The sequence below is a fragment of the Euprymna scolopes genome, chromosome 38 (assembly GCF_053919585.1).
Source record: "Euprymna scolopes isolate OS-2025 chromosome 38, ASM5391958v1, whole genome shotgun sequence".
NCBI classification, from domain to species: Eukaryota; Metazoa; Mollusca; class Cephalopoda; order Sepiida; family Sepiolidae; genus Euprymna; species Euprymna scolopes.
The window spans coordinates 54,501,329-54,527,050 of NC_136519.1; the positions used below are offsets into that span (position 1 = coordinate 54,501,329).

Below are 25,722 nucleotides of genomic sequence, written 5' to 3' on the forward strand. Positions count from 1 at the left end.
CAGCTTCCTATGTGCCATGAATGCATCATTCGTGAACACCTTTTTTAACTAGGCCCCTATCTGCTCTCCATCCACTTGGTCATTGTTGTTCACCTCCAAATAGAAGACCAATGCATCTTCCTTCAAGGTACAATAAGAGTAGGCTCACCAGATCATCCACTTTCTGAAGTCTTACCACCAGCCTCACTTTTCAGCCATGCTACCACGTCTCCTTCACCAGTAAATGGATTTCATATCACTGCTTAAGTGGACCTTTGCGATTGTAAATCGAAATATCATGTAATAAAACTTGCGCACAAAAATATCCACATGTTACATCAAGTCTTTACACATTTTTCTTTTTTAATTTCAGCTTTAGCGAAGGTACACTAGATCCATATTCCTATGCGACAAATCTCCCAGACCTTTTCCAGAAGGCTGGAAAATCTGAAGGCATAACCACTCAACCATCACGTACTTCTTCCCATTCCACTGCACTGGTGCCAGTTTACGGCAAAAACTGGCAATTTAGTAAAGAGAAAATCAATTCAAAGCGGACCGTTTCTCCCTCTGTTGAAGTAGTTTTGGATGAGCACGAGAGGAAACGTTTAATAGTGATGAAAGAAGAACAGCATCAGATGAAGATGGAGATACTCCAGATTGAAAAAGTGGCTGCTCAGCTTAGACTCAAGAACAGCAGAGAGTGAACAGCCGAGATATGATGGATGAAATGTAAAAATAATGAAAAGATAATCGCTATGCATTTATATCAAAATAAATTTTCAGTAGAAAAAAAAATGTGTTTTTCTTTTATCAATTATGTTATCAGGTATTTTATTTACTTCCTAGCCAGGAGGTTAGACACAAGGTCAAGTGTGAGTTTAATAAAAGCGTCTCTGTAGTACAAACTTGACTAATTTGGCACACCCACGTTTTATTTTTTTAAGTCCATATCATTAATCACTTAGCCGTCAGCGATAGTCATGATCTTCTCACGATGACATTCGTTTTAGCTTAAGATGGTAAATTCTTTATATTTCAGTTCTGAATTTTTTAGATGAGGTATGAATGTTTGTACCATTAAGATTAATCAGAAAATTGTTCTCATCTTGAGTGTTATTATCTGCACAACGTTTCAGTTGATGTAACCTCTGACCTTTGTTAGGTGTAATACTCGCCACATTTTGGCATTTGAAGATTTCAAAATTTTGGATCTAGTTGAAAGTTAGTTTACATGAATTATTAAGATAATTTAATTATCAGGGAACCCTTGGGGTATAATTTTTAACTTGAATTAAAGACTTAAACTTGAAAAAAAATTTCCTGTAAATTGAGGTAAGGAAAGTCATTTCCCTTTGATATGACAAGCTGCCACCTTATAAAAATAATGCTGAGAACGGTAATTTTCCACATGAGGTGAGGGTAAGCATCAGATTAATATAATGGAAAATTCACAAGAAGTTAACAGATGAAAGTTACGATTACATCACAGGAAATTACATCATGAGGAAAACTATGTGGCAAAGAAGCTAGATTAAGTTTGGAGTAAACATGTTTTTCTTGTTTTTTTTAGATCAACCATGTGTGGCAGAAAACTAAAATCAATCTGGCTGTAAATTGCTGGGTAAAATAAAATAAACCCTAGAAGCAAATAATGGTGTTATTTGTTTTTTTTTAAAAATTCCTCCCATTAATACCAGAAAGCAGAGAAAAAAAAGCTGAGAGACAAAATATCCACAGAGCAATTTTTGACATGTTAACAGAACAGGATTTTGGACAAAACATGTCTGTGAGAGAGAGAGGTTGAGATAAAAAAGAAATAATGAGACTAATTAAATGACAGATACGTTTTTGTACCTTATCAAGAACCCTCAAATGGGACAGAGAGAGATTCATCAACCTAAATATGCAATTGTACACTATCCATGGTTTCATAGTAGATTCAGAGAGATAGAGAATAGACCCGTGTGTGAGAAAGTGTTTAAAGCGATAGAGAGAACCTATTTTATGAGAAGCAAAAAGAGAAATGGATGTAATAAATTTCAAGAAACATTTGACAAGAAATAGCATGCTGAAACTAGTGTCCACTGTGTGCGTGATTTACAGATCAGTGACCAACTAGTCCCGGATTAACAGACCATACTGCGACCTGTCACTTTCAATCGACAGAAAAAGCAGAAAGAAGAGCACTGATCTAGGAGAGAAATAAGTGTTGTATTTCCAGTTCTGACCAAACTTCATGTTTTGATATTCAAATCTTGATATTCATAACCATTACAACATTATGCCAATCTCCGGAAAAAAAAAAAAGGGGAAAATTGTCTACACTTGTCATAACCTGTCATCAAATTTTATTCATTTCATTCATCATTCTCAATCATCTCATAATATTCTTCATCATTCAATAATTTATTCATTTTATTAATCCTTATCATAGTTTTTATACCTGATAAGTGGTGACTCATTAGTTTAAAAAAGGAAAATTATTCACTTCTTTGCTCCATCAGTCACCATAGAATCCAACTTTTGTTGGTAATATAACAATGGGAAATTCCAATCACTTCAGTTCGACAAGGACATACAACCAGTATACACATACAAAGTACATTTTTTAGTCACTGTTAGTTTTTTAATCATTATTTAAAATTTAATATATTTCAAACTTTCTTCTGTTAAACAAATTCATTACATTATTTCATGTCAGTTCTATTATCAATGTTTGCGGCCTAATTTCTAACTACAGATAGCATTTTCTTGATGTATTTTTAACTTAATGATATCATTTATCCCTAATAATGTTATGCAAGGATAGTTACAAACTCAAACGTTTTGTTCAATGAAAATGATGTTTGTGATTAACACTACTGATGCGAACTGAATTTTCCAGTGAAGCCATAACTAGAGTTAACTTTAAACAAAATAAAACAACCTCAAAATAAAGATGGACTACCATCAACAAGTGCGATGTTAACAAAACAAATCGATAGTGCACTACACACTTAGTCATCTGTAAACTAGTTTGACAGCATCAAAATTTATTTATTTGCAAACTGCTATCTTCATCTTCATAGTTGTAATGGACCCAACAATGGATGACCAGTTAAGAATGAAAACTTGGATATATATATCAAACCCAAAAATCCAACCTTGATCTCTCTTCAGGCCCCTTTTTTTGGCACAGTAAATATGGGCATTGAATCTTTATCGTTCCAGGTGAGCATTATCTGAAGGTAGCGGTTTCATTATATTGTCTGAAGATAGTGGTTTCAATCCTACCCAAAGCAGGCCAGAGATTTAGTTGGCCAAAAACGTGGTGAGACAACAATAACTATGGAAGGCAGTAATTACTGAAGATACAATTATGAGACTCAGCATTCCTATCCTGCTCACCTCCCCAAGGAGTAGGTAATGCTTGGAAGAATTGTCTCATGACAATACATACTGCACTACCATCACCTAAAAAAGGAGGTAGGCATGCCTGAGAGGATGGTATCATGGCAACAGAACAGGCACTACACCTCCCTTTCTGAACAGAGCATCGAAAGATAATACACGGAAATAGTAAACTAAATTCTCCAGCATAATTAGGGTCAAATTTAAGCAAAATAAAAAGAGACTACCGCCATCGGGTACAGTGTAAACAACTTGATGGTGGGCTACACATTCAGTCACCTGTTGGCAGCTCAGCAAACAAGTCTAATAGCAGATTACATGTGTGCTATACTTTAACCAGAATAAAAGAAAAAAAAATGATGTAATTAATTTTTTGATAGTATACCACAACTTCCCTCCAAAGGAGTAGGTAATCCCTAGGAGGATAATATCATGACTACAGAACATATACTGCACTATCTACCTCCCCAAGGAGTAGGTCACAGCTGGGAGAATTGCCTCACAACAACACATACTGCACTATCACTCTTTAAAAAAGGGGAGGTAATGGCTGGGAAATTGTTATGACAACAGAACATACATTACACACCCCTTCCTGAACTGAACATTGAAAGATAGTACAATAGTGCAATTAATACAAACAATTTAAGCTTCATATACCAAATTTCCATTAGTAATAGAAGTTCAATAGTGCAATTAATAAAATAATATTAAATACTAATAGTATAACTGTGATGACATTGCTGAGAAACTGAGAGATAAGTGGTCACAATAAACATGCACGCACCGCAAAAAACAACATGGGCAACTTGGAATCATGTGATTACAAGATGAGGGTGATTATACAAAATAGGTGTTGTTAGGAGTCCAAAATGGCTAAATAAAAAGGAGACAGATTTTTTGCTTGACAGAAAAAGAAAAAAAGAGTGAGTGTCTTGTGCTGTCGGTGAAGAGAAGAAACAAAAACTACTGCTACTGCTAAGTGTGATCGTCTTGTGCTGTTGGTGAAGATATGAAACAAAAATTGCTGCTAATGCTACAAGTGACCATTTAGTTCTGTCAGCGAAAAACAAATACTGGTATTGCTATGATTGGTTAGTGCTGTTGGTGAAGAGAACAAAAAAACAAAACTGCTGCTGATATTACAAGTGAGCTTAGTCATTTTTCTTAGTGAAAGGAATTACTTGACCAAACATGTATAGGTCTCTGGTTTATTCTTGGATTTTCTAGCACAATAACCAACCACACCTTTCAACTACATTAGAACAGATGTTCATATTTTTCACTAACTGATACTTCAGGTGTATAAATATTGCATTTAAAATTTATGCATACATGCTAGTATCTACATCTATTTGGACTTTTAAATACCATCTCTTTATTAACACTAAGAGAAATGGGATATCTTGCACACTAGTAAATACATTGAAGACATTATGCAGACTGTTACAAAGACGGTGGGCACTCTCTACGATGCTAGAAAAATCTCATACCTGACAGTATTTTGTATCTTTACAAAGCCATAATTTGCCCATGCATGAGTATTATTGTCACATCTGGGTTGGTGCATCTACCACATTTCTTCCTCCTAGACAGGGTCCAAAAAAGAGTCCCCAATCTAATAGGTCCCACCCAGTCTCCTGTTTCCCAGACTGTACTAACATGCAGCAATTTAAATGTAATGCAAACAGACATATTATTGTTAAAATCCCTTCGATGCTTATCAGATGCATTCTGATACAAAACCTATGTAAGAACACTCCCAGACACATCGAGTATCTTCGAGCATGTGAAATTTAAAAAATAATTAGCCCAGTCATTTCCTAGTTCATAGGGAATGAACTCACGCAAAAACACACAAAGTTCCTTTTAGATAATAGTAGAGATAATAGTTTCAAATTCAGACAGATATCAAGTCCCTATTTATCACAAAAAATTATGGAGCATTAATTTTTTTTATTTTGATATTTAAAAAAAATATGCAATCAGTAAAAATAAATGCTATCATAGAAAGTAGGAAGAAAAATTAAATTTAAAAAAAATGGTGTAAAAACAATTAAAAAAAAAACCTTCAATCCAGCCAAAATAAAAAAAAAAACTAACAAAAAAACTAAAAAAAAACAAAACATTGGTAGCAATAAATTAATTGTAATTCTTATTTCTTTTAGTTTCAGTGAAGCAGCCCTGAGCCCGGATCCTTTTATTCCTGACATACCCACAGAATCAAAATTCCATGGGGAAATTATTGAACAACCAACATCTTCTTCTTCTTCTTCATCTTCTTCTTCTTCTTCTCCCATCCTCTCAACAGCAATGGTTCCGGTTCATGATAAACGGTGGCAGTTTGATAGTGGCAGGATTAAGTCAAACTTTGGCTTTTTACCGACATTGCGAAGTAGCATGACGAAAGAAGAGAGAAGAAGAATCATGGAGATGAAGGAAGAGAGGCACAGGTTAAAGATGGAGATCTTGCAGCTGGAGAAAGAGGCGGTTCAAAACAAAATCCTAAATAACCATGATGACTCACACCAGAAATTAATCGAAGAAGAAGAAATTTTGATTCTTTCGTAAACAATGTTTGTGCATTTTCGTATGAAATAAAAAGTTTTAATTTGAAATTAACTGTTTACTGCATTTCATTCATAAACTAACTGATATACCCATGTTGTCCAGTTTACATTTTGTTAAAATTTGTTTAATAAATATTTCTTCATTAATCTGATACTATCGACGCCCCCCCCCCTCCAAAAAAAAAAAATCTGTTAGGAAGAAAAGAAAAAATAAATTGATCAGCAAAAAAAAGGTATAGAAAATGAGGTTGCTGGAAAGACAATGGGAGGAAGTTGTTCACCAAGGAACATAAAAGGAAGCTGAAATAGGATTGTTAATCATGGTGTGGCAGTTATGAGGAACAAAGGATCAGGCATAGATGTCAGTATATTCATTGTAAGTTAATGGAGAGTTTTAAAAATGGCAGTGAATTTTATGACAGTTAGGAACAATTTATTGACAGTCTGGAGTTAGTGACAATTGAAGGCAAGTTATGGCTCAGAGCAGATGAATTTATCAATCAACTGACACACATGGCCTCGACAAATGACTAAGATATGGATATTAGCATTTAGAGGGTCGTTTTTCATGATGCCCAACTGATGTCTATAGAATGTGTCGGAGTTTGTGCTTTGTTTTATTTTATTTTTATACTCATGAACTCGCAGTCGTCCACGACCACCGAGATATAGAAGGCCTGTTAACTGAAAAATGCCTGTGTGCAATGAAGGTAAGATTTGTCAAACTATCACTGTCGGATACTATGTGAAGGCATTTTTAAAAAGATTTAAAACATGTTAAAAATAGAATAAAAGGCATCCAATTTGATTAATAATGACACTGAACTTTATTCAATATAAAATGTAAGTATTATCTATGTAAAATTACGTAATTTTTAAAGCAATATACAATCTAATAATGATAAAACTGAATTATGAATTTAGGGAACAAACAATTAAAGAAACATTAAACACAAACATTTCTTGGCCTTCAGAACAAGATCACGGTGTAGTATCTGTTCTGATGCTACACTTCACCTTTTCAGTGGAGGAGAAATCTTTCATGACTGAGATTATTTTTTTTTCTATCCAGAGTGCCCCTTATTGGGAAGCTGGATTTTCCCCACAAGATTATATGTTGAAATATTTATTATATTTAAAGTTTTGTTTTTCTGTTCTTTTATGTCCATTTTTTCTCCATGTTTTTCATCAAAATGTGTAGCATATTTTCATCAGTTATATGATTAGGAATCCTATACTCCGCTATAGTCTTCATCTTCATATCAGAGCAGAATACAGAAATTAAGTTCACATAACTACTAAAAGACAATCATAATATAATGTGAACATTTGTTAAAAACTAAGAAAATATAGTAAACATCTACGATATTGTATTACAAAATAATATTAGAAACACACTCAATATATGTCAGCCTATGTCACGGTAACATATATTGAGTGAGTTTCTAGCCATATTTTGTATAGTTTTTTAGTTTGAACTTATTTTCACAAACTTAACATATTCAACAGCGAGCTTGCCACCATTTGTCTTTTTCAAATATATCTATAAACATGATTTTCGAACTGAACAAACATTTTACATTAAATAAAGATACTAAAAACTTATCCAGTTAGATAGAAAAGTAATTTGATAACATTTGTTATATATGTTTTTTTTTTTAATCTATGTGTATAGTAACCTCCCCTTCTTTTTCATTAAATTGTTAGTTGAAAGTGCAGAATAGTAAGAAAGCACCCCCCCTTAAAATAGCTTTCTAAATAATATTTCAACATGGTGCAAACGACATCTATTTATAAGATAAAACAGGAAAATATTTTTATTTGATGTACTCTTTATTTTTAGTTCATATCAAAACTGATTAAAACTGATTAAAACTGATTAAAACTGATTAAAACTGATTAGTTAATAAATTTTTCATTAATTTGTGTTGTTCGTATATCTTGGGAGAGAATAAAAAATTTCCTATTTCATTTCCCGTTTCAGTCATGTAAATTATTTACAGTTATAATGTTATAAAAAACAAAAACTTGAAGTTTTAAATATATTTCAAAGAAATAAAGTATGCCTGGTGCTAAAGTATTGAAAAAGCATCAATCATAAAAAAAACAAAAAACTTGTGAAAAATGCTAACTTTAAAATATTTGGAAATACTCAATGAAAAGTTTTATTTATTATTAAAAGAACAGACTGAAAAATATTATATAAAAATTGCTTGTTTTTCAGTAAAAAAAAATAAATAAAATGAAATATTCGACTTTCTCCAATAGAAATAAAAGTTCAAAAACGGGTTCACTTACTATATTTTATTAGATTAAAATTATCTAAATGTGCAATTATAATAATTATACAAATGGAGAATTGTTCTTTCTCTTTAGAAGAACATACATGAGCGTTTGGTAACACAGCCATATTTTTTATGCCCGTTAGCATGACCACATGGTTGAACACCGGAAACTTTCTATACCTACAAGTTGATCAGGAAATGACGTCACGCTGTCATGTTCACTGGCCTATTCTCTCGGTAGCCGTGAGTCGTCTCCTTAATAGTTGCCAATATGAGAGGTAACAGCACAGAAAAGATAAAAGAAAAAGATAAGTGCTATGGAACCGTTACCTACCCATTCATGGACTCTTCCAAGTCTTGTATTAATCGAAAGTTAAGTACTCTCGTGGATATTGAATACTCTAGTGATATTTGACTAACAAGTAAACCACTCATTCCTTCTTTTAATATATCTTTAAACTAATACTAGCAAAAGCAATACCAGAAAATGTACCATTCAGCACTAGACAAGGTGCTCCCAGCTACTTAATCTTACAGGCATAGTCTTTAAATCTGTAATTAGTAAATTTTTCCTATGTTCATCAAAATAAAACTTATATGACTGGATTCACAATAAATTTTTCTTTAAAATGGTATTTTAATATTTTTGTTATTTGTATATTCTAAGATATCACTATTTCAATCTGACTATTGCTGACATAGCATGCCTACTACTGATAATGTCCATCAGAATATTACTTGATGATAAAGCTTCACCTACGATTCTTTTTATGCTGTTTTTATGATGGTTCTACTTAAAGTCATTAAAATGAAACTGAAATACGCTAATTAGTATGCTAATTAGTCTGTAACTTATCAAGGTTGTAAATACAGCCATTTGAATCTTCAAAGTGTTGTGATAATGTGTTCAAAATTTCATTGATCTTAAGATAGAGCTTTTTAAAGAGGAGTAATTTTGTAAATTGTGCAAATTTCCAACTATTTTCAGTCACAAGCTTATATGCATTTAATAGGACCAACTTAGGACAAAATATCCAGTGAATCATTTTCCGATATTTTGAATGCTCATAACTCCAGTTCTAATGGACTGTTTTAAAAAAAACTAACAACCATATTCCTTTGTTTTTTTGTGCTCTTTTCAATAGTGCTTAATTTGAATTTATTGAAAGCAAAGAAAAAAAAAATGGTCTGGTATTGCTACTCATAGTTTTCGTGATCCGAACCCGGCCCCACATCAACTACTGAATGAGGATTCGAGACGACATATGCAAAAAGAAATCCCAGTTGAGTTATACACCAATGTGCGTTGAAGATTCAAAATGACATACTTACACAAATAGCCCAGGCGATTCACATCAACAGACTAACAGAAATTCAAGGAAACTATATGCAAAATTTCAGTGGATTTATACATCAACTGTCAAATTAGACAAAGGATTTCAAATCTAGAAAAACCTAGTTGATTTCAAATGAACAGGTGACCAGGAATCTTGTGCATAAAAGTTACCCCCACCCCTTAAAATTACCGAACGTGATTCTCACGCTAAACAGAAAAAGCAATTCCTTCCGATTTGTTGGGTTTTTTTCAACATTAAAACCAGTTGACTCTTATGGACTAAGTGATAACTATCCTCACACTTCAAAGTTTGCCTCAGTTAAAGAAATAAAAACCTCAGTTAAAGAAATAAAAACCTGCTTCAGTTGAAATAACTTCAAATGAATTCGTTTAATGCTACACCAGGAAACAGTTTTTTTTTTTTATTATTCCTTCCTAAATTATTTTATGGCCAAGCGCAAAAAACAAGTATAGAAAATTTTAGAATTGTCACATGAATATTTCAGAATGACGGGTTTTTTAAAGAGAAAAAAAAATTTGTAAGTAGATTTTTTTTTGCTATCTGTTCCCATTTTGATATACATAAAAAAAAAACTTGACTAGATTTTTTATTGTTGTTGTTCCTCCCCTTTAATTATGTGTTGGAAAAAAAAAAGAACTGTAATTACTGTTGTTTCCTTTCTTTTGAATGTTTTTTTTTATTATCTTCCACTTAAAAAATTTGTCTTTTTTTTTGGGGGGGGGATATTACAAAAACGTTCTGTAATAAATAATGGAGGACTTGCAAAAAATAATCGTACAAATAGTAAACTAGTGGGGGTGCCCAGTGTTGCCCGGGTGTTTGGAGGTGTAAAAGAAGAAAAAAAATGTGTTAGTAATCAGGTAGGCTCGAACCCGTGACGCGAAGGTGGAGAAGAAAGTGAAAGACAACGTGACATCTTACCATTACACGATGAGGCCATAGAAAGTGAAAAGCGTTCAAATTTAGCCATGTCAATCAAAAAGTTGACTTGCTAAGTGAATACGCGGGTGCAGAAATAAATGTTGGCTGAAGGTCAGTTCAGCTTTCCGCTGTTTCATTTATTTGTTTCCTCATGTTGGGGAAACCAAGCTCTCCTGAAAAAGGGGGAGCTCTCAAATGAATAGCAATTGTCTGATATGACGGGTATTCCCCACATTGATCAAAACTGATTGCCTTCAAGACATGCCGGTGACAAAGGCCAGTGATTTGATTTGATTTGATTCAGTTTCCCTTTATTTATATGAAAAAGAAAAACAAACACTGGAAACCAGGTTTTTTAAAATACTCACTCAAAATAAATGTAGAGATGACTGTTTGCAAATCGTAGATATTACAATCTAGAGAGTATATAAAATGTTCTAAAATATAGTACCCCCCACCGAAAAAAGCCTTTGCTAGACATACAAAAATGCGCACAAACGTTTTGCCTTTTATATATATATATTAGGGTAGGTCGATTTTGGAACTTTAAATAGGTCAATAGATGGAAAGTTATGAAATAACACCCTAAATCACCTGACAAAATATTTTTTTCCAAAAATTTGTATTTTTTTGCGAAATTGAATTTAAAGACATCAATATTTGCAATCTTAGTCGTAATTTCGGTGACACCGGAAATATGTATCCATAAATTAAATCTGAGGTTAAACAAGAGTAAAATAATAAAATCTATTAAAGAAATTATTGTTTAAATTTTCTTATCTATTTTCATATTAATTTAAATAAAATGACCAAAAACAAAAATAAAATATATTAAAATATATAGTTTCAAATACAAAAGACGACTTAGTAAAAGAAGTTTTATTTATTGGATATTTTTTCGACTTTCACCGGTAGTATTTATCTGCCCCTTGTTTACATTTTTTAACCTTCGAATTCACACGAATTAATTTAAGAAATTAAACATACTATTAAAATAGTCCATTTAACAAATTAAACATACTATTAAAATATATAATTTTACAAATTAAACACAACTATTAAAATATTTAAACTTTTTATAATTATTGTCATTTATTTATATTTCAAAATTCAGTGTTTTTCAAAGGCTGATATTGGTTTCCACAGTTGAAATAAATATTTAAATCAATTTTTTCATTTTATTTTACATGTAAAATATTTTTAATTTAATATGTTAAACTGTATTTTTAATCTTAGTAAATTTCATTTTAATCTGATATTCAAGGTTCCTACGGAAGACCGAGAATATTTAAAAAACCAAAGGAGTAAAATAGGGCCCAAGGGCACATTCCAACTTGGTCCAATAGATAAAACCGCAATAAAAAAAAGTAAAAGAAAAGGAGAAAGAGAAATCCAACAAAAAACATCTCCCATAGCATCAACATCATCTATCCAAGATCATGTTTCTCCAAGTACATCTCTAAGTCACTCATCTTCTCCAAGTGATGAAGCAGATTACATACAGCCAGATAGTCATCTCAAAGTGCCCTATAACCTTACAAAAATCCCAAGGTTTGCTCTTGAATTAGTCAGGGGTGATATATCCTCTAATCTTGGAGCCAGTCTTGGCCATGCCCTGCTCTTGGATTTGAGGGCCATGGGCCTTCTTATCCCTAATATAGATATAAAGAATATCTATATGGATAAATGTAAAATTGATAGGGCAAACGCTAAAGTAAACGCAGATGCCTATCAAAACCACAGCAAAAATATGGAAAATCTTCTTTGTATAGGTGTTGATGGGAGGACAGACAAAGATGCACTGCTCTACAAAGAATCAGTGGATGTAAATGGATTTCAAATTGTGAAAAAAAACCCAAAGCATCTGAACGTCACCTCACAATAACAAAAGAAACAGCAAATGAGAGTCTATATTTGACTCACCGAATTTTTCCGGATACTAGAGCAACTGGTAATGTTCTTGCAGAGCAAGTGGCTGATGTTTTAGAGGAATTCAAAAGTTTAAGCACCATTAAGGCTGTCCTTTTTAACAACACAAATGCGAACACAGGCTATGAAGGTGGCCTGGTTACACTTTTAGAAAAAAAAAAAAAAATCTTCATACTATTGGTTGCTCCTTACACCAGAATGAACTTCCATTTAGGGATTTGTTCAAACATTTAGATGGCACCACAAAAAGCCCCACAATATTCAGTGGTCCATTGGGTAAATTATGTGCAAATGATTGCCATAATTTACTACAAATAGCATTTTCCGCTGTTGGGAATTCCTTGGAGTGTGAATTTGAAGACAAGGATAGCCTAAGTAATGACCAAAGACTGCTCTACGAGTATACAGTTGGGATTTCAAGAGGTAAGGTAGACCCTAGATTTGTGTCCTGGAAAATTGGACCAAGCTAGATGGTTAACGTTGGCTATCAGGCTCATGTGCCTATGGACTCGTGGGACATATCTGCATAATCTTTCAACCAAATTGCATAGTTTGATCAATTTTATTGTAAATGTATATGCGATTTGTTGGTTTGACATTAAAAAAAATAACAAATTCCACCACCAACAAATGTACATTTATAATATGATTCAGAGAATATAGAAGCAACCAACTGAAATTAAAAAAAAATTCACTTAAAAACATTCAGTTTAATGCTTTTGCATTACTGCCAGAAAATATTTTATTTTCTATGGTAAAATCAGATGAACTTGAAGTAAGAGAAGAGGGAATAAAAAGAATTTTGACCATTAGGTAAGTTAATATTTCTTCATATAAAACTTACATCAATTTATTGTGACATTTTAAAGATTACATTTAATTTCACCAAATCTTATTAAAGCAGTATAAATTGCATTTAAAGATTAAACTCAAATTATTTTTTATATTGTTTCAGAAGAGGGGAACCAGCCAAGAAAAGATTTAAAAAGATCCCGATGATCAACTTTAAGGCTCTACACTGGACAAATTTAATAGATTTGTCAGTAAATGGAGTCTGTGAGCCACCACTTACACAAGACTTTTCTGACAGTGAATTAGAGAGTTCATTGTCAACAGGCGAAAAGCATGACTTGCCAGATTTCCCTTCACATTCCCAAGGTGTGGAACGAGCAGTTAAGTTGATGACAGAGGCTTCTCAATGTGTATACGGCTTTAAAGCAAGGCACCGGCACATACTTGGGAAAGTTTTGTGCCAACAATTAAAACCCGCTTTTTCATCGAAGGGCTCTTATTTAGAACACTTTGATTCTTTATATTAAAAATAAATAATTATTTGTTTTTCCATAATTGCTTGTTGTATTTTCATATCAGGAAAAAATTTTTGTCAATACATTCAACAATTTCTGTTTAAATAATAGCAAACTCGGCGCAGTAAAGTGGTGGGGGGGGGGGGCTAAAATTTTAATTTGAAAATTTTTTATAATTTTGTTTCAAATTATATTCCCATCAAATAAAATAAGATTTCTTGGCTTAAATTCTGAAATTATTTAGTTTTGAGATCAATATTTAGGCTAAATCCACCAAAATCGAGGGGTTTTCCGCCCGTGTTTATTTAAAATCTTTTATGTCAAATTCGCACAAAACCGTTGAAGACTCAGATCTAATTTTTGGTATGAGTATTCAATAGGTATAGACACAACTTTCGGTCCATTAACGTTTTTGATTTTTAGAAAAAAGTTAAAAATCGACCAACCCTAATATATATATATATATATATATATATATATATATATAGATAAGTTCAGATGGACCGCCAACAGATAAGTGATGAAAGGCAACAGAGATTGGAAGAACAGCTAATGGAACAGCAGATACAGCAAGAGAAAGAAGAAGAACAACAACAACAGATAGAACAGCAACAACAAAGAAATACAGAACGTCAGAATAAAATGGAAGAATTACTATTAAAATCGTTAAACAGTGCCAAAACTGCTGAGAATGATACTCCCTTTTTACGGGGTATTACAGAAAACTTGGAGTATGTACCAGAAAATGATAAAACCTTTGATGCATTCTTCAAATGATATGAAGATGTATTTAACATGGACTGCAAGAAATGGTCAAATGTAAAAAAAATATGCTTATTACTAAGGAAATTAAGTATAAGTGAACACAGTAAGTTCGTTGGTTTTTATCCTCCTAAAGAAAACAGTGGACCTAGAGTTCTCAGAAACAGTTAAATTTGCTAAACTGTTTGGACTCAACACATCAATTTTTCATAAGAGATGGAAATGTTTTAATATATTTAAGGATTTAAGATTATTTGACATTTGTTGTGACAGTGAATAAACACTGTAATGATATCAAGTTAGCATAGTTAACCACAGACGACTTCAAATGTCTTATTTTCACAAAAGGTCTAGTCTCAGCCGAAGATATTGAAATTAGACGCCACATGTTAACTGAAGAATGAACAAGGTCTGACCCTTAAAAAATTGGCTGAGGATTGCCAGAGGGTAGTATCTGTTAAAAATGATTCTAAAACTATTGAAGAATCAGGAGTTGCTTATAATAAAAAGATCAAGACCAAACTGACACTGTTCCCCACAGAAAGAGAAAAGTAAAATTACACGATCAAATATTTATGACAAACAAAGCATGAATAGATGGAAAAATTCACCACAAATCCATGTTATATTTGTGGTGACCTACACTGGATGAGGTTTTGCCCAGAAAAAAAGAAGAAAACCTATAAAAACTTTGGTAAAGTTGGCCATGAATTAACATGTTCTTAATGTGCAAAAAATTTAGGAAACCCATAAATAAAATAAGATAAACACAGTCAGTTGATAATAAAGACAAGAATTTACACATATATGTAATATTAAAAACTTGAGAAAACAGTAAAATTTCAGCTTAACTCAGGTTTCAATCTCTTGATAATACTTTTGCACATGTGGCTTTATCTAAACAAGCTATCTTTACTGAGAATGAAAAAGACAGCACACTCGATATAAATGTTCAGTTATAAAGTATAAACATTCTGGGTGAAGTAGATCACAGTGTAACTTTGAATAATCTCAAAGTAAAAAACACAGACAAAATTATTCGATAATTTTGATTAGACTGAACGATTCAACCTTTAAGACTGCCTTTGAGCATATTTTGTCGTAAATTAGAAAGCCCAACTACTGACACCAAAAAATTAAAACAGGAACTCAAAGATTCCCTGAAATGTTTTCAAGGAAACGCACAAAAATTAATGCATAGTTCCAGGTAAAGGACAATGCCCAGCCCATATTTTAAAAAAAGCAAAATGTTCCTTTTGTGGCTTTAGAGCAAATAAATGAAGAGCTGGACAGGTTAGAAAGAGACAGATTTTAGTGGGTGGGCTGCACCAGATTTCAACAGTCTATGTGAGGAAGAAATCTAATCAAATTATAGTTTGCACCAATTTTTTTAACAAGGCTGAACTAAGTCCTAAAAGACCACCACTCAGGAGATATTCTATAAACTCAATGATAGCAAAATCTTTTCAAAAGTAGATTTATCAGACACATATCTTCAAATCGAGATAGAAGAAAACAGTTTAAAGCTCCTGTGCATAGAGGCCTTTATAAATTCAATAGACTAGCTTTTGGGGTCAAGGTTGCACTTGCCATCTTTCAGTAGATTATAGATGCCATGCTGGGCAACCTTGATTCTGCAAAAGCTTTATCTTGATGACATACTAATCACCAACAAATCTGTGACAGAGCATAGGAAGTATATTATGTGCATATTTGAGAAACTCCAAGAATACAAATTAAAAGTTAAGTCAGTGAAATGTGATTTTTTTCTATCAGAAATAAAATACTTGGGGCACATAATTAATAAAGACGGCTAACAGCCAGATACCATGATCAAAGATATGCCAGCCCCAGACAATGTCCAATCTATGAAAAGCTTCCTTGATTTGGAAAATTTCTACCAAATATTTATCAAAAATATGCATACTTTAACCTTCCCTCCAATGAACTGTATAAGAAAGATGAAACTTCAGGTTGGTTGTTGGTTGGTTGGTTGGTTGATTTTGTTTTACGGCATATGAACTCTTTTCAATCCGAATCCGGTGATTTTGAAGAAAATATTTTTAATAGAATATATTTGTTTTTTGCAAGTCAGTTTCTATTTAACCCATAGTTGGGACTCTAACAGGTACTACCACTCCGGGTCAGAGTGAACCTGAGAGCAATGGCAATTAAAGGGTGGCTCCACACTCCCCAGAGCCCGCAAGCTGGGGCCTCACCATCGGATATAGTTTAAGGTCATATCCAGGACCAACTTCAGCTTGGACACCAGAATGCCAAGTTGCATTAAAAAAATAAAAGACACTTAGGTTTGATTTCTCTGTCACTCATTATGATCACAAGCTTGAGATGATAGTAACAAAGATGCCAGAACTTAATGAATCAGAGCCTGCATTTTATACCAGAAGTCACTGTGCATGCATCTTGATTATTATTACCTGCAGAAAAACAATACTCAAAGATTGAGAAGGAGGCATTGAGCATAAGTTTTGCTGTGATTAAGTTCCACAGATACCTCCAGGGAAGATGGTTTACATTACAGACATCACAAACCCGTTGTCAATATTTGGGTCAAATAAAGGTCTATATACGACAACAGATTTCTACGTTGGAGTACTATACTACTAAACTACAACTGAGTATCTATCTTCTACAAACAACTGTCATGCTGACGAATTATCCCAACTTGTTCCGAAGGACACTGAAGTATTTGAAGATTCAATCATTGCAAGGGAGGCTCTAAAGGATGATTGTATTCAGAACACAAATAATAAAATCGATAATAAAAGAACCTAATGTATCACAGGATTTTTCACTTTGTGATGATGTCCTTTTTATATAACAACAGTTTGGCGATACTGTCGAGTCTGCAGAGAAATATTCTGTGGGATTTTCATATTGGACAGCTAGAGAAAAAACGCACTAAAAGCCTCATCTGCTGTTACATCTATTGGCTAAATATGGACAAGGACATAGCAGATATGATTGATACATGCACTCTAAGTAAAAGTGCCAGAAACCACATGCAAACCATGGTCAAATATGAACCAACCATGGTTGACGTTGCAGGTCCTTTAAATGACCAGTACTATCTCATTCTTGTTGACAGTGATACTAAATGGTCGGAAGTCCTAAAATATAAAAGACCTACCACAAGTTGCACGATAATGTTCCTACACAAACTATTTGCACACTTTGGCATGGTTGATTGTGTAGTTACTGATAATGAGATGTAGTTCATGTCTAATGCAAACAATTCTGCAATACATATGAGGCGAAGCACATCACGACCGCAATACTGTCCATGGTCAGGCAGAGAAGTTCATGGATACCTTGAAGAGAAAAGCACAAGGCATGCCGACAGAGAGGGTGCTATGACAGTTTCTGCAGGAGTACAGAATAACGTTGCACCCAAATACACCTATGGGATGCTCACTCGCTGAAACTTTGTTTGCACTGCAGAAACTATGTTTGCAAGGAAAATAAGATTCCGAGGCAAGCAAGATTTAAAAAACAGTCACCTCTCTAAAAAACGTTACATCTGTGGTGAAAAAGTGTTATTCAAAATTTACAAGAATAACAAATGTTTTGGCAAGTGAGCACAGTGAAACAAAGAGTGGACAAGTTAGTTTACATTATTCAAGAACATGCATCACCACCACAAAATTTGCGAAGAGCAAATTGATATAATATTCAAGAATTCTGATCTCAAAACACCTCAGGTTTCTCCCAAGGTTAGACATTTAAACGGAAAAAGAAAGTTTACAGATCCCCTGAATGTCGATCCTAAAAGTAAAATATACTAAAGTCTTTTTTTCTTTCTTCAGAAAAAAAAAAGACTCTTGGAAAGAGGATGTTATGAGACCGATATCTACCCATTCACGGACTCTTACAAATCTTATATTAATCGAGAGCTAAGTACTCTTGTGGATATTGGATATTCTACCGATATTAGACTGACAAATAAGACTAGTTTATGTCACCATTTTTCTCTGTATTTTGGCCCTTTTTTCAATATATCTTTAAACTTATGCAATGTTCAGAGCTGTATTTTCATAGTCCCAACCTGGGTCCAGATCAAAAAGAAAACCAGAGAGAGAGGGAGCACGTGGTTGCACAATTAGTGTCGTTTTACAGAATATGTTTTCCTGTGAGGTTTGTTTTTTTTTTCATACTTCTGAACCACTGTGCTCGCTCCCACAGCAACATTGTGAGAGACGATGACATGGTCAGAATAGAAGATGAAAGAGAAGACCATGGAAATAGTGTGGGGATTATGATTGTTATTGAGTGTGTGTGTGGATGGGGTGAGGGGGTTGTTCTGAGTGACACCTGCTCAGATGTAGCAATAATACTTCATCTTAGCATATAGATATATTCTTACATATGTCTTCAAAGAATTAAAATGTCACCATATACTATATGTGCCAGAAACACAATACTCAATATGTAGCTACCAGAATAGCTCAATGATAAAAAACAAATGCTTACTTGTTCTGTAATCGTATCGAGAGATGAGGTTGCTTCATCATAAACAACAATCACCGGATCCTTCATGATGGCCCGAGCAATGGCAACACGTTGTTTCTCACCACCTGACAAAGATCAAAGATTAAAAAATTTGTTTTATATCAAATTTTTTTCAAACAGCTTATCACATACAAATAATGCTAGATTTAATAATGGGTAGATCCAATAGTATATAATTTGGTTAAAAAAGAAAGTGACAACAAGAGCAATCTGTTTGGAAACATGCAAGGAATCAAATGTATGACACAGTCTGACAAGATATAACTAATTAGTTATTTTCATTGCTTCTGTCTACCCTCCCACTGGTTAATGAGTTGGGAAAAATATGAATGATTTATGTCAGATCAGTGGCTTTGAAGTCATGAATAAGAAACTTCAATTACAGGACAGGCATTTCCTCTGTCTCGCATGATCATTTAAAAGTGCATGCAAGAAGGAAGATCAGCAAACACGATATGAAGAACCATTAATCATAGGAGATTTCACATTAATCTTAGAAAAATTTACAAAACAAAAATACAGAAAAATCTTCATGTACATACCCGTCATGGAATGAAAATGTCGTACTCCAAAATCATGTATACTGATCAAGTAATTTTTTTCATATAGAAAATCATTTTTCTTTTTTATGACTTTTAGCAATTAATAGAATATTTTAGCCATTACAAGACTGCAGTGATGGGACAAGTGTTTGAAACTTGGCAGCCACTGCATGACCAATTAGATTAGAGATGTTTTTTTGCATCCTACCCAAGAGGGAAAGACTACCAGCTCTCTTATGATGATTATTGCTGTGAATAATCAAAATCATTGGAAATCAAAAGTATAACTTTTCAGCCTCAAAAGATAAAGCAAAAACCGAGCATACAATTGATGCATATATTGTTTCCTTTATTTAAGAGATTTTCATTATTTTTTTTTTTAAATTTTCATCTTATGTTTTAATCAGCAATAAACAAAAAGAAGTCCAGTTGCTCCTATAATAACTGGAATGAAAGATATCTTCTTAAGATTCCAATTTCAGTTCATGTCGTGCATAACACCTTTATTTCATAACACCTTTATAAGGTTTCTTATGATTTGTCAAGTTTCAGCTTTTATCATCAGCATATTCGGTTTAACATCCATTTTACATGCTAAAATAGGTTGGATGGTGTTTAAAAATTGACTTCCAAGCTAACCTATCTCTGGTCAAGTCTTTATTTATCCCTCTTTCTTTCAAGTTCATTTTTATCACTTTCTCTCATATTTTCCTTAGCCTACTCCTGTGAACCGAACCTGCTATTTCAAATGTCTACATCTTCTAACCCAAAAACTCCTATCTATATTTTTCAACGTCACCATACCATTGCAATTCTATACTTATTGTCAATATTAATCTTTCTCCGAGGTCATCATATCTAAGCCTTTAATATTCACATCATTCTCATATTATTTCTCTCCACACCACACATGTCGTCTATTCTCACTTGACAGGTTTCATCTCCATACATGATCACATTGCATACAGATACTCTTTCCTAGGTTGAAAATGGTTACGCTCTGCTGGTTAGTAATTACAAAATTTCCCCAAACTTATTCCATCCATTCCTAGATTTTGCAATCACACTAACACCTGCTCAACAATGTGTTTCAATGTTATCAAGAAGGTAAAACAAAAACAAAACTTCTGGATAACCTCAACAGCTTCGTTATCCAGATATACTTTCTCCACATCTGAGCTCTCATCCATCGCCATTGTCTAACATTTGTTTCACACAAATTGGTTATCCTCTCTTCATCTACCAGTAATTTCGTTGCACTTCTTATGCACCGAATGCTTACCATAAAAAATCGAATAGCACCCGACTGCAGGAGAGTCACGAGCTTATAACTCTTCCATTTTTTATAATCTTTGATAAATAGTTAATGAACTTACTTCATCAAATTCTAACCTGTAATCACCTTAGCACTTGCTCCAATGTTATGACAAAAATATCAAAACTTCCAAATAACCTCAATCATTCAGATATATGGGCAAAATGTTTCTTACCTGAAAGTTTCAAGCCACGTTCTCCCACTTGTGTTTCATACTTTTGAGGAAACCTGTTAATGATTGTGTCGTGTATTTCGGCCATTTTTGATGCCTTATACACATCTTCATCACTGGCATCAAGATTTCCATATTTAATATTGTGGAAAATTGTATCGTGGAAAAGAACGCAATCCTGGAAAGAAGAAAGAAATTGTACTTTAGCTGTGTGATGTGTAATATGTGTAATATGTAATGTGTAATATGTAATGTGTAATATATGTGTAATATGTAATGTGTAATATATATGTAATGTGTAATAGGTAATGTGTAATATATGTGTAATGTGTAATATGTAATATATGTGTAATGTGTAATATGTAATGTGTAATATGTAATGTGTAATATATGTGTAATATGTAAAAGCATCAAACTGGTCTGTTTTACACGATATCAACTAGTATTGGGATGATTAATCAGAATCTGATAAATTTGTGCCTTTTTTCTGAAGGTAAAAACAATTCTTTTAACTCTCTTTCTTTATTTGGTTTTGTTTAAAGCAAAATCTTCCACTGCTGGTAGAAGTAATAAAATAGTAAATATTTGATTTTAAATTACTAGTAAAGCTAAAATCTATAGATCATCCCCCACAAGTGTATTTTCATGTTTGAAAAATATATGCACATTTAACGTGTGTGTTTACGGTAATTGGGAAAAAATAACAACTCTGTAGTTAAATAGTTAGAGATTTATAAAGGATCAGAATCGGCAATTTAGTAAAAAATCGGTAATTGTATCGGAACTGGGAAAATATTGGAATCATTTCATCACTAATATAAAACATTTTTGAGCTATTTAATGCTAAATCCAGTGATTTTGGAAAAAGATTTTATGTTTCAAATTCTTTATATATCCAAATATTTATTCATGATATTTAGTTTGGTTGTTTTGTAGAGATATAAAATTGTTGCTTTTTGTTTTTGACTTTACAGAACATGATTGAATTTTGCAAAGTGAAAGGAAAAAGAAAACAACAATGTTTAGTGCATTTTTGGTCAGGAAGCCCGTATTTTCAGCCTGATTTGGTAGCAGCAGAAACCCTAACAGACGTTCTAACTCCATACCAAAGTGGATCTGAGAACAAAGATAACTAAGGGGCAATGCAACATTACTACCGGCTGTCTTAAGGTCGAACCTAGGATTTCAGAGAAATTAGGAAAGGTAAAACAGTGGAGGGAGAAAATAGCTGCATCTTCTACCCTTCAACGTTTTTCAATATAAAAAGGCATTTTCTATTAGAAATAAAAGTCAGTTACACAACCAACATATTGGTTGTGTAACTGAGAAGAGTTTGTGTCATGTTAACTAGTTTGTTTTCATGCTTATTCATTAATTCCATATATTAACTATTCCATTTTGTTTAAAATTCAATTTTATGTTTTAAACTTCCTCAATAAATATATATATGATGATTGCGATATTTTGTCAGATGAGTGCCACTCCCTCAGTCACTGAACGTTTATGTCCTCAAAGATGATTTTTCAGTTCTGCCAGCGACTTGCACACTTTCAAGCAGACATGACACTGAAGACGGTCATTGGTTTGGATGAAACTAACAGCAATGGAACTTGTATTATTGTGCACTTTCATGTGATTAACAAGACTTGCTTTCGAAAACAGAGCCTGGTCACACGCCTCACAGATCTAAAGATCTCCATGATTGGGCGGCAAGGTCTGGCATTTCCTACATGTTCTCTTGAGCTTCATTCGGTCTATCTTGGATGCTCTGCACCCCTGTATATCCCTCCACTGCTTGCGATGATGCACTAGGGATTCCCAACTGTCAACAGGAACATGAAAGCTCATCAGACTCTCCTTGATGCTATCACGAAAACGTTTTTTGAGCTTGTGTAGAGGTCTTTTGCCAAGAAAGAGCTCACCATAAAACAACTGTTTTGGGAGTCGATAGTCATCAAGCCAGACAAGATGACCTGCTCAATGCATCTGGTTCTTAATAACAATGGTAGCAATACTGGTTGTTTTGGCCTTATTTAAGACATATGTATCATGGACAAAACTATCCCACTTTAAACCAAGAATGTGTCTAAGGTAGTGCTGATAAAACCTCTCAAGCAGTTCTACATGTGACTGATACAAGGTCCATGTTTCAGAGGCATGGAGTAGGGATGGCAATCCACATGTTTGATATACTGACATTTTAGTTGTCAGAGTTAGATCACCATCAGACCAGACTATCTTGTAACCTTCCAAATGCGCCTGATGCCTTGCTGATTCTCTGTCTTATTTCCGCATCAAGAGTGCTATCATTTGATAAGGTGCTACCAAGGTAGACAAAGTTTTTTACGACTTATATATATATATATATATATATATATTTATATATATATATACTAGCAGCGTTCTACACAAAAGAAGCTACTGGAAAGGAAGATGTATCAAAACAGAGCCTTGATGAAGACCACAAGACTAATGAGTCAAACAAGCTGGAACAAAAGAAACAGGGAACAGATCAGACAATTCTGAAAAACAAATGTCATAATAGTATTTACAGTAAAGACTGAGACTAGTGGCATCACATATGTAAGAGAAAGGATGCAGAGAAGAAGGAAGGGTAAGGTCAATCAAATTACAGATATGTTTCTGCACCTTATCAAATGAGACAGATTTACCAGTTCAAATATAACAACAGTACTCCCTATGGAGTCTGATAGTAAATTTGTAAAGATAAAGAATAGTTATGAGAAGCAGAAAAAGTAATGGATCTAATGTATAAATACTGAGAATGATCTTTCTTTCTCATCAAATCTAAGTTTGAGAGTTGATTTCTCTTCAACAACAGAGCCATCCATGAGAATCTGAGGAAGAAAAGGGACACTCTTATGACTGAAAAGATGAATTCACATCACAATGAAATTGTTAAAAATAAATCTTTTATACCTGTGGAACAACACCAATCGTTCGTCGTAAGCTGTCCATATCTACAAGTTTAATATTTTGTCCATTGATGTAAATGTTTCCTTTTTGGGGATCAAAAAATCGGTACAAAAGTCGAACAAGAGTGGATTTTCTGAAATTAATAAGTTTAATTTGATCAAACAAATAAACAACAGTATTCAAAATAAAACAAATTATTTGTAAAATGGAGGACAGAAACTTTTGGATGCTTCTACAGATAAGGGCGCAAGTGAAAATCAGTTTCAAATAAAGTAACAGGAAGCTATTTGTTATACTTATGTAATCAAGCAAAAATAGGTTTATACACAAAAATTATGAAAAATTTTGAATATTAATTAAAAATAAAAATCAGTTTTATAATATTTTGCTGATCCACCATTAATAAGCGTGGAAATTACAGAAAGCAAGGGGAGATAAGTCAGTTTGTCATTTAACTCAATAATAATGAATAGCTATTCAGCAACATATGAGAAAACTGAATTTTATCTTTAGCCGCCCGGCGTTGCTTAAATATGATATTTTAATTCATGCAAATTACATATTTATTATTATAGAGACAATTCTATATTGATTATTATATTGAACCTAATATATAGTAGTGAGTTCAAAACTAAAAAAATATATACATGACTTGGGTGCCATCAGCTAGAATTGAAACAAACGTACAACTTTCCACTTTCATTCCTTAGCCTCTGAGCCAGGCCCATATGCATATATTTTTATATCTCTTCACCTGTCATTCCTTTTTTAAAAGAAGGAATACCCAATCGAAGACAAGATTCAAGCAAGGGCGCACAGTCCACAAAGTTTCATAATTATATAGATTAAAATTCTACCCAATATGTTTTGCTAATTTTTGGTGAGGATATGTAATTTTCACTTGTGCCACATACAGTATAAGGATCATTTCATGGCTGTAAGTGAAATTTTTAAAAGGGGGGAAAAAATGCATAGAATTAAAAAAAAAAAAAATGAAAAAGAAAGAATGAACCCTGTATTTTGAAAAAAGTGTTGGAAAGAATTGAATCACTGTAGATAAAATAAATGGAAAATAAAGAAAATGATACATAAATGAACAGGACATCCTGGTAAACGGTTAAAATTTGTAAATTAACTTCTTTCTTCTCTTTGAGGTTGTCCTGAAATAATTTTTTTTTACAAGTAAGTCAACACTTATCAAAGCCTGAAGGCTATTCAAGGATAAAAGTTAATGAGTATAAGGTAGTAGCATAGTAATTGTTAATGGTAGAAATTGGGTAGAATTTTATTAAAGTGGAGGACTCAACAAGAATTTGTTAACATTGGTCTTGAGACTACCATATTGTAGTCAGCTGGAAAGCAGCCCAGCAAAACAAAATTCCACAGGCGGGCAGTTCTAAAAAAAGAAGCTTTGTTCATGGAATCTGCATTTAGATTTAAGCACAGAAAGTGGGGGGAAATTGTTGATAGTGGTTGTAGCTGATTGAGTGTTTTTTTGTGAAAATTTGATAAGAGAGGGGGGGGGCTATAGATTGGAGTTCAGATGAACATTTGTCATGAAAATAATGACAGAGCAAAGACAGGCTCGCAACGTTCCTTTCTATGGGAAAGAAATTGAAGGGGGGAAAAAAAAGGGCATCACCTATTAGGTTTCAAATCCGATTTTGAACTCTGTCAAGGCAGGGTAAGGTATGCCAAGCAGCCCCTGCCCAGATGTGGTAA

General features: G+C 33.3%; 3 protein-coding genes across 15 annotated transcripts in view; 2 read left to right on the forward strand and 1 right to left on the reverse strand.

Moving 5' to 3' along the window:
• The window catches only part of LOC145263147 (putative monocarboxylate transporter 5), a 643,731-nt gene extending 637,741 nt beyond the window's left edge, over window positions 1-5,990 (forward strand). For 10 of the 13 annotated variants that reach the window (XM_080120122.1, XM_080120130.1, XM_080120125.1 and 7 more), the window contains one exon: window positions 5,541-5,990. In XM_080120122.1, coding sequence (XP_079976248.1) covers window positions 5,541-5,943 — 403 coding nt within the window. In that variant the 3' untranslated portion in view covers window positions 5,944-5,990. Of the gene's footprint in view, window positions 1-352; window positions 718-5,540 lie in introns of those variants that run through there. The other 3 variants (XM_080120134.1, XM_080120133.1, XM_080120135.1) reach the window with 3 other exon arrangements.
• LOC145263146 (iron-sulfur clusters transporter ABCB7, mitochondrial-like) overlaps window positions 1-25,722 on the reverse strand; it is a 103,544-nt gene that overhangs the window by 21,579 nt on the left and 56,243 nt on the right. The window contains exons 12-14 of the mRNA XM_080120121.1: window positions 24,004-24,133; window positions 21,067-21,241; window positions 18,996-19,099 (exon numbers count right to left, since the gene is read on the reverse strand). Coding sequence (XP_079976247.1) covers window positions 18,996-19,099; window positions 21,067-21,241; window positions 24,004-24,133 — 409 coding nt within the window. The remainder of the gene's footprint in view (window positions 1-18,995; window positions 19,100-21,066; window positions 21,242-24,003; window positions 24,134-25,722) is intronic.
• On the forward strand, window positions 11,760-13,782 carry LOC145263013 (uncharacterized). Its single transcript, XM_080119846.1, has 2 exons — window positions 11,760-13,248; window positions 13,391-13,782. The coding sequence occupies exons 1-2, from the start codon at window positions 13,187-13,189 to the stop codon at window positions 13,752-13,754; spliced, it is 426 nt and encodes a 141-aa protein (XP_079975972.1). The 5' UTR covers window positions 11,760-13,186; the 3' UTR covers window positions 13,755-13,782.

Excerpts from the sequence above, each read along its gene's own strand:
- LOC145263013 (XM_080119846.1), top strand. The coding sequence starts at position 13,187 with ATGGTAAAATCAGATGAACTTGAAGTAAGAGAAGAGGGAATAAAAAGA. Across the intron at positions 13,249-13,390 it reads AAAAGAATTTTGACCATTAG|AAGAGGGGAACCAGCCAAGA; the intron begins GTAAGTTAATAT and ends ATATTGTTTCAG.